The sequence below is a fragment of the Lottia gigantea genome (assembly GCF_000327385.1).
Source record: "Lottia gigantea unplaced genomic scaffold LOTGIsca_71, whole genome shotgun sequence".
NCBI classification, from domain to species: domain Eukaryota; kingdom Metazoa; phylum Mollusca; class Gastropoda; family Lottiidae; genus Lottia; species Lottia gigantea.
Window position 1 is genome coordinate 861,259 of NW_008710397.1, and position 10,115 is coordinate 871,373.

Here is a 10,115-nt window from a genome sequence, read left to right on the forward strand (position 1 = left end):
AAAAATTTCTTATAGGTGTGTATGGTGCAGGAGGACAGCTATTCTCCATGTGTCCGGAAGAAACATTAGCTGAAATTGATACCTGTATCAGCAACGGTGCTGATTTTAATTCTCTGTCTTCATCATCTGTGTTACCATTTTATATCAATCCAACGAATGCATTGTGCAAGTAAGTCAAAATTATCTCATATGGTTACTTAATGGAATCATAGCAGAGAAATTTGTAAGTTTGCTTGAATGGACCATGGTTCCCATTTCACCTCAAACCAATACAATAATTCTAACAATGTTGGCAAGACCTTTTGTACCGGTTACTTCCCTTGAGATGTGAAATTGGTGACGAAATACCGTCTCCAGTATCGACTCAAATGAAGTGATCAATTCTATACGATACCGACATGACAAAGCAAGTTTCTTTAAAAAAAAAATTAAACTCATTTCCTGGTTGTCAAGATTAGTGTACCTCTGTCGTAGACAAAGCATTCAGTCGTTCGGTCGGGACAATGAACCCTGGTCCCGATCCCTCTGACTTCACCTTGTTAATTTGGAATTTTCTGGACCAAGTGGGCTAATGAAGACGGGCAACGCCATGCAGGGTGCAATGAGTAAAATTTTGCCAGGACAGCGGCATGAGCCTGCTCTTTTTCGTTTTCCAACTCTCGGGGGGATTTTTAACGTGCACAGCCTGTAGCACACGGGGCCTCGGTTTATTGTCCCATCCGACTAGACGCGTTTCCAATGTACCTTGTTAGTTTGAAATCAAAAATAAGTGGGAAAATGTCGGTTACAAGGCAGAATTCCAATCACAAATTTCCATCTGCTAGCTCGTCTTCAATCGTAAGAGACTAAGAGGGGCAACAGCGTAGGATGTTTACTCCATTTCGTTCAACTTTAATATATATGTATTTATTTATTGCAGTAAAAAGAGCGAGCTTAACTCAATGATGAAATGTGTTTTTGACGTATTCCTAAAATGTTTGGATAACAGTTTTAAAACTATATTTCCTACAAATGAAATGAACGTGAAAACTGTGAATTATCTATGTGACCGAATCAACTGTAAGTAATAATAAAATTAAGCTCGTACAAATAATACAAAATAATCAACCTAGACAATTTCGGAAACTATATATACTATATATACACTAATCATAGTTATTTCTAAGCCGTTAAAAATGATTTGAAGGCTTTGTTGAAATATTATTGACTTTTAAAAAAAAAATCGACTTATTAAGTCGAGGAAGAAATTCAAAATGGTCGTGAACTACGTTCGTGCGTGTGTTATTTCCATGTACGAATCATATAGTTTCGTATGGCCTTTGATGATCTACCTCTTCAGAATATTGTTAATGGTCTTGGCTTTGCGCTTTGATGAACATTTGGTGATTGAAATCCTTCTATGGTCTAGGGCAATACGCTTACGGTATTTCACCTCTTTTAATACTATTAAATTTCAGCGTTTAATGTTACTTGTTTAATGGAAACAATTCCAGAAATATCGCCTTGTACTTTTGATGGATTAAAACGACCCTCTAACGCCTCCTTCGAGGATATGAAGGTTTACGTATGTGGGTAAGTTGATTAATGATATTTAAAGGGGCATTCCGCTTTTTTTGTAAAACATTTTAATTATTAAAAACGTTGTAAATTATACCTGAAAATTTTTCTAAAGTATGCTATTTATTAATAAAGCAGTTTGACCCAGTTTCGGTGATTGGCTTTATATTTAGTTGAAATCATAAATAAACGTAGGAGACATATTTCTCTACAATTAGGCGTTTTTTTACTCAAATCCGTGCAGTAGTTTTCAAACAGCTTGCAAAAAGCATAACTTACCTTTTACGTAATGTTTTTAAATAGCTTTGGCGTTAAAAAATTAACAGCTGGATTTTTTTAAGTTAAAACTTTCAGATACGTTATGGGTTACATTTCTATAGATTTTTTTTTTAAGTTTTTACAAATTTAAAAAAAAAAATTGTTCGACTTACAAAAAAAGCGGAATGTCCCTTTAAATATCAAAAGATCTATGCACGTCAAGAATCACGGTAGTGCTGTAGTCCATTTTGCTTCGAGATGATTCATAAGACAAGCATCACGCTACAAGATTACTTAAAGGGACAGATTCGCCATTCTTTTGGCCAATCGTACCTTAGTTTGTGAAACTAGAATTTTCTCGCTAACCTTATCAGGAATAGTGTTTACAGCTCACCGTCGCAATTCCAGCCTTCAACTGATTGTGTAGGCCTATCCATAAATAACACGTTTTAAAGTTGAAATGACGATTCATCTTTTCTTGAGACGACATAATTTATAATTAGAAAAATGATACTTCTAGTTTGGGGTATATTTAAAGGGATTATACAACTAAGGTACGATTGGTCAAACGGATGGTAAGTCTGTCCCTTTAACTTGAATGAAATTTTATATATTTTAATTGGGTTGTATCAGTCACCAGCCTGTTCTCCACAACTATTCACTAAGTGGATTTCAAATGTGCATGAAGTATCAAAAGATTTCTTGTTTTTTTTTCTGTACATTTATAATTTCACAATACCTCGTACAATACAACAACACAGTACGTTTTATTCAAAACTTTTATACAAGGCTATGTCTATCGACGACAAAGAGTAATGAGTTAATGGGAATACTACGGAAGCGTATTAGGGCCATTCATTTTTTTTTTTTTTTTTTTTTTTTGAATTTTCAAGTTAGTATGTTGAATTTTCAAGAATGGCCCAAATACGCTTCCATAGAATAGATAGATATAAAAAATAACATTTACTTGAATTAAAATGAATTTAAACGTAACAAAAGTCAGATAAGTCCTAAATAAATACTATTGAAAATTTACACTGATATAGACACATAGAGCCAAAACTGGTTCAATAAAACCAACAATGGTTATACAATATATTAATATAAATATTACACCATAAATAGACAAGGCAATAATATTTCATGTCGGATTTATTAAAGCTATACTACCTCTGATTGATATTTTTAAACTTAACTAAAAGGAGCCTTTGTTCAAAAGTGGACTATAATTATTTTGTTTAATGGATATATCGTGTTATATAGAGATTCCAACTGGTAAGTCCAACTGATGAATATATACAATTGTTGACTAAGTTTGAGATTTGAACTTTTATGTCCATTATAAGAGGTAATATCCTTTTAAGTTTTTATAATGTAACATGAAAGATTTGTGAAGGTATATTCTGAGTTTTATTGACAATGGTGGGTTTTGTCGATCTTACATTGTTATAGACAATCGATTATAACTTAAATACAATTATATTAATATCTCCGTGTAAACGCTAATACTTATATAAATAGAAAGTAGAATGACTTGGAAAAATACCAGTTTGTCTCACATGTCCATAATTAATTCATAATTAGCTAAATTAAAGAGAATTCAAAAGTCAACGAATGACCGATCAAGAAAGGTCTGTTTTATCCCGACTGTACATACATAGACATTTATGATTGGTTAAAACTCTTAATGATATGCAATAAGAACAGAATGATATGATTAAGAATACACGATAATTCATTAATCAAATAGTTTGCCTAATTTGACACTAAAAAATAAGGAAACCTATTTTTAACTTGTTTCCTTGAATTCAATTAAAAGTCTTCAAAATCTGTAATAATAGGTCCTACTGTTTTGTTAATACTGACAAGAGTGGATGTAGCAAAAATAGCTCTAGCATAATATTTTCAACTGAATTTCAGGTCTCAAAAGAATGGTAAGAAGTGCATCCAGGAGTCAAAACAATTCGATAAATGTCTAGAAACTAAGGAGACGTATCTGGAAGTGACTAAACTCCAGAATCCCGAAGCCTGTGGAGGAGAGACTGGATTTGTCAAAGGAGTTTTTGATGATGGGATAAGTACCGCTACATCTATAGACCAATCTGTTGTACTATTGATAACCATGTCGCTTATGATGTTTATATTTTAAAAATCACTTCGATATACTTGTACATATCGGTTTAATTTTAACGTCATTTGATTGACACGTGAAAAAATTAAAAACAAATTTATATTTCTGTTTTTTTTTTCTTTTAGCTGTTATATAACGACAATCAAAATAGAGGGACTGCAGTCCAGTAATTTCAATATAAATAAACAGTTGCCAACAAAATATGTCAACTGGAGGGCGGACAAGGACTAATGCAAGATAGTCCACATTATAATGTGAGCGATAAAGAAAAACACACACACACCTTCGCCGTTCCAAGAAAACTATACCCTTTTCTTTCTTTAAAGATAGCTTGCGAGGCAAGGTAACATACGCCCACTGGCAGTTGTCAGAAATGATTAAACAGTCTTTAGTGACTAAAGTACGAATTTTCTCATATTGAAGAAATTTTATTAGTTTGAATTCAATTACATCTATATATATGCCAGTTATTTATGCTGAGTAATTCTACAAAATTTTTTAAAATCAATATCAATAACACAGCTCTAATCAAGGGCAAAAAACAACTTTTGACGTGTGTTTACAAAGTCAAGGGCAATAACTCAAAAACGGTTCATCGAAAATATCGTCAAGTTAGAACTTGTTCGAGATCTTATCAATTCCAATGATCACACCAAGTTTCATCAGAATAGGTTGAAAACTGTTGCTTCAATCCTGCTCACGAACTTTGTTTTAACAAATTTCAACGCGTTTTAACGAAGTCAAGGGCAATAACTCAAAAACCGTTCATCAAAAATGCGTCAAGTTAGAACTTGTCCGAGATCTTATCAATTCCAATGATCACACCAAGTTTCATCAGAATCGGTTGAAAACTAGCTTCAATCCTGCTCACGAACTATTTTTAACAAATTTCGACGCGTTTTTATAAAGTCAAGGGCAATATCTCAAAAACCGTTCATCGAAAATATGTCAAATTCGAACTTGACCGAGATCTTATCAATCTAAAGCATCACACCAAGTTTTATCAAAATCAGATGAAAACTGTAGTCTCTATAGTGCTCACAAGAAATGTTGACCGACGGACCGACGGACAGGGGCGACGACAATAAACGACCTCATATTCATTTAACTTCCTTGGTATTCTTGTGAAGATCTTTTGTATGTGTGGGTTATCAATGTATTTCATTGGACCCTTAAAATGGACGAACAGGTTATTAAAAAATAAAATGAGGTCAGGTTGAATTAAATCAACATTGCATAATACCTGTAGATAGTGGGCTAGCAACAGCTCGACAAAGTATAACTTGTTTCAATCAAGATGTTTCTACGATTGATATTTTGTGCTGTTATTGGTATGTATATATCTTATGTTGTTTATTTCTATCTGAAATGAAATACATTTTTCTATTTCTCTCCAATGCTGAAAATCGGTGAAAGGTTTTCCGATCATCACGCAACTCGTAAGATCCTAATTACTTATAAGATCCGTCAAAAATTGTAGCCAACAGAGTGCGTACACGAGATAAATGTCAGATCGACTGTCGCCGTAGAACATTTGGCATTATTGTTCATTGAATGGTCTTCAAGTTTTTGTTTTACAAATTAATTCTCCATTCGAATCTATTTTGAGGGTACATGTTAATTTGTTTAGGCTATATAGAGGTTCATACAATATTCAGATTTCTTCGTTCATAAATAGACTTCAGCATATTTATTATATGAGTAACTATTTACGTTTAAATTAAACGATAATCGAAGTCAATTGAATTTATATTTACATTGATTTCAAACCTTGCTCAACAGACAAGATCGAATTTCTCACTGTTCGACTTATTAAGTCGAGGTAAAGATTCAAAATGGCCGTGAACTACGTTCGAGTGTGTTATTTCCATGTAAGATTCATTCGAAGTTTCGTATGGTTAACACTCTAGAAGGCATAATTCATGACACATTTTGACGAAACTAGGTGAAATTGTCCATTTTCAGTGATGGAACCTATAGAAATTTTACAAATTTTAGTTAATTACTGCTGATTGTTACTATACTGCCAGTAGGCGTATATCTACGATTAATAAATCAACCCCTTTAGCAACAATGCTGATATTGAAGTCAATTTATAAATTAATGTTTTCTTTGATTAGAGGTAGTGATGAAAAATTTGATGGTCTAGAAAATTTTCTTTGAATACTACCCCTCCCCCCTTTCACTTCTACAGCGATTCATGTGTCACCCCACCCCCTCCTCTACCACCACCCCACAGACAATCAAGTCTAGCTTAGATACATAAGGGGTTCCTTAACCAATCAGGCTTGTTTTCTTAAAACTGAAACGGCGTTGGTTCTCGAAACGAAATACATTTACGTTATTTTTATAGGTATATATGGTGTAAATGGACAGTTATCTGAATGTTTAGATAAAATATTAACTGAAGACTGTGACAACAGCAATACATCACCATCTCTGTCACAATTTTACAGCAACCCAACTGAGGAACTGTGTAGGTAAGTGATACTCGTAACATAACTTTACCTTAAAGGGACAGTTTGCAAAATTTCATTATCGAAAACGTTGTAAATTATACCTGAACATATTTCTAAAGTATGCTATTTATATCTATGCATCTTCTTGATCAAACTGAATTTGTTTTAAAAGGATTAATTAAAGATAGCTTGCCAGGCAACGTAACATACGCCCACTGGTAGCTGTCAATGAGTGGCTAAAATATGAATTTTCTCATTTCAAAGATTTTCATTATGCATTTGTAGTGTGAATTTTTTCATATATATTTACATATTTATCCATAAATATATTTATTGTTAGTTATTTATGCTGAATTTTTCACATTTTTCAAAATCAATATTTATAACCCAAAAATACATCAAATCAAATTGGCAAATCATTAGACTCCAATAGACTGACAATAACTCCAAAAGCGTTTATCGAAATTCAAACTAACCAGGACCTCAATATAAACCACACCAAATTTCATTTAAATGAGAAGAAAACTGTTATCTCTATCGTGTTCACAAACAAATTTTGACGTGTTTTTTATTCAAAATCAAGGGCAATAACTCCAAACTGTTCGTCGAAAAATACGCAAATTCTAATCAGTCCACAATCACAGCAGTATAAATGATCACACCAAATTTCAAGTCAGATGAAAACTGTAGTCTCTATAGGGTTCACAAGAAATGTTGACATTTCCATGTGGGCTTATAAAAATGAAGTGTACTGATTGTTAAGTAATCAGCTTAAACTAGTTTTGGTGTTGGGCCTCAGAAAAATTCGATATTTTTAGTTATTTACAACTGGGTGTTTATTTTACTCAAATCCGTACAGTAGTTTTCTTACACCCACCAAAAAGCTAAACGAACTTAAAAAGTTTACGTAAACCTTTTGATTAGTTTCGATGTTAACTAATTAACGGTATTCATAAATTTGATAAAAAAAAATGTTCTAACTTCAAAAAAAGCCTCTGTAAGGAACAATAACAATGTTAATCCTACTGTAATTCCAGCCTTTACTGACTGAATTAAATAGCGGAGTTGGTTTTTTTTTTACCAATGCCAGGATCGGACCACGGAAAAACGGGTGGAGATATATCTGTATGTCGCAACCTCGGACATCAGGGGCCCGGTTTGATATTTGATAATGCTTTTCTTTGATAATACACGCTGCAAAGTGTTTCGTCTTCGAAAACTCCTGCCCACGTGATAGGCATTGCACGTTAAAGATCCATCGAAAATTGGCAGTGAATGGGCTTATCCCACGGTCCTGTAACTCGTCTACATTAACCTCATAAGGCGCAAAATAAACAATGAACGTTTAACTTTATATTTTCATTACAATATTATTAATTTATTTGTTGTATATTATATTTCAGTAAAAAGGGCGAGGTCGTCTCCTACTTGAAATGTGTAAATGACGCCACCAAAAAATGCTATGATGAAAAATTCAAAGCCCTTTTTGCAACAGATGAAATGAACGAGAAAAGTGTGAATTATCTATGTTCCCGAATCAACTGTAAGTAATATAAAAAGTTCTTAGGTATATAACACAATGAACAGAGGATATTCTTGAATAATTTAGAAAACATCAAAATAAAACATTTATATTTGTTTGTTGAATTAAAGACTATTATTTCAATAGGACAGGCCTTATGTTAAAATATTAAATCTATTCACATTCAAAGCAAGCGGTAACTCACTGAGTCACCGCAGCTCCCCGCCCATTTATAGGACACAAAACCCTTCAGCCCCCTCAACTACCACGGCAAAAGCAGTGGCGGAGCCAATTAGGGGGCAGAGGGGGCATGATGATGATTTATGAACTATTATTACTTAACAATTTCAGCGTATAATGCTACATGTCTACAGCGTTCAAATGAAAAATTATCTTCCTGTTTTGGGAAAGGATTAAAAAAATTATCTTCAAATCCTACGTACGATGAAATGAAGGCTTTCGGATGTGCGTAAGTAATTGATCTATATTGTATCCGACGTTTGATAATTTAACGAACTGTGGGATAGGTAAACCCAAAGTTGAGCAATATGACAGCTATCGCAATCCCAAAATTCAGTAGGTCATCAAGAAACTAGTTTTACACGACACGCTTTAATTGTATTATCTAGAGTATTTACGAGCTAAAAATTGAACGCGTTTTCAAGAACAAGGGCAAAAACTCATACTAAATATTTTTCGATTTTTTCTGATTTTCGATAGGGTTAATCCTTGGGGGATTACGAACACTTTTGCCAAGTTTCGTCTGCGCCTTCTAGAGTATTTAAGAGCAGTTCAAGAACAAGGGCAATAACTCAAACTAAATATTTTTTCGATTTTTCTGATTTTCAATAAGGTTCATCCATTGATCATCACGCCAAGGTTTACGAGCAATCGGACGGACAAGGGTGACGACAATATAAAAATACTGCCACACCCCTCCGATTATCAATTTTTGCTGGGCTAGTAAGAGTATAAGAAAAATGTACCATGTTACTTCAGCTGTACGTATAATCGTTTCAGCAAAAAAAAGAATACTAAGAAATGCATTGAAGAGTCAAAAGATTTCGATAAATGTCCAGAAACTAGGAAGTCTTATCTGGAAGTAAATAAAATTACGAATACAGAAGCCTGTGGAGGAGAGGACGGATTTGAAAGCGGAGTTTTTGGTGTTGCGAGTACAGTTATCCCTTTGTACAAATCATTTGCTTTATTGACAACCATAATGACTCTGCAGTTTATATTTGTTTAAATGGACTTGAAATATTTTCCAAACCATGCCTTAAACTGCTTTTGTTCCTTAAAAATGTAAAAAAAAAATTCATTTCAGCTTCACTGCTGTAGTTAAAGGGGCAGTATGCATAATTTTCATTATCAACAATGCTATATATGCTATGCTATGCTATATATATCTATGTTTTTACTTAGTCAAACTGAATTTGTTTTACAGAGTGTACTTATTGTTAAGTAAGCAGTTTAAATTGCCTCAAAAAGACTTGATATTTTGCTTTATAATAAATAGACTACAATCGGGCGTTTTTTTGCTTAAATCCGTACATTAGTTTTCTAATACATACCATAAAGCATAAAAAAGTAAAATAAAGTTTTCGTTAACTTTTTGAATATTTTTAAAGTTAAAAAAAATAACTGCAGGATTTTTATTTAAAGGTCACAAGATTTTGGTGTCTAGTTTTCATAAATTTGAGCAAAGAAAAATTCAAACTATGCAAAAATCATAATGCCCCTTTCCAGGAAAGAAAAAAAAACTAAATTAATAACTGCTTTAAGTTCAGATACGTAGTTTTACCACGGATAGCTTATGAGTCTACTACAATAATTGTCTTGGCGGATGTCGCAATTTAATGCACATGTATGCACGTTTACAGATATGCAATTTCTAATTTAAAGATATAGTACCACTAAGAATGCACAAGCGAAATTTATCTTCTCAAACTTCGCCAATATTTATCTGTGGACAAATCAGGTGTCATAAATATCCAACAGAATACCTCTATAATCCGATACATCCATAAAATAGGGATAATAGTTTGGAAGATAATTACTTAGTTTTATGGATTTATGGAGGAATTCTGTTGTATACTTACGGAACTTGGTTGTTCCAAAGATGAATATTTCCACATTATTGGTCAGCCCAATGTATTAATATCGTTTCCGCTTCATATCACCATAA

General features: G+C 33.1%; 1 protein-coding gene across 1 annotated transcript; it reads left to right on the forward strand.

Annotated features, from left to right (window-relative positions):
- The first annotated feature begins 5,201 nt into the window (after positions 1-5,201).
- On the forward strand, positions 5,202-9,268 carry LOTGIDRAFT_235864 (hypothetical protein). The gene is made up of 5 exons (XM_009065874.1): positions 5,202-5,277; positions 6,300-6,426; positions 7,809-7,948; positions 8,279-8,396; positions 8,948-9,268. Exons 1-5 carry the CDS (start codon positions 5,244-5,246, stop codon positions 9,174-9,176), a joined length of 648 nt encoding a protein of 215 aa, XP_009064122.1. The 5' UTR covers positions 5,202-5,243; the 3' UTR covers positions 9,177-9,268.
- The last annotated feature ends 847 nt before the right edge of the window (positions 9,269-10,115 follow it).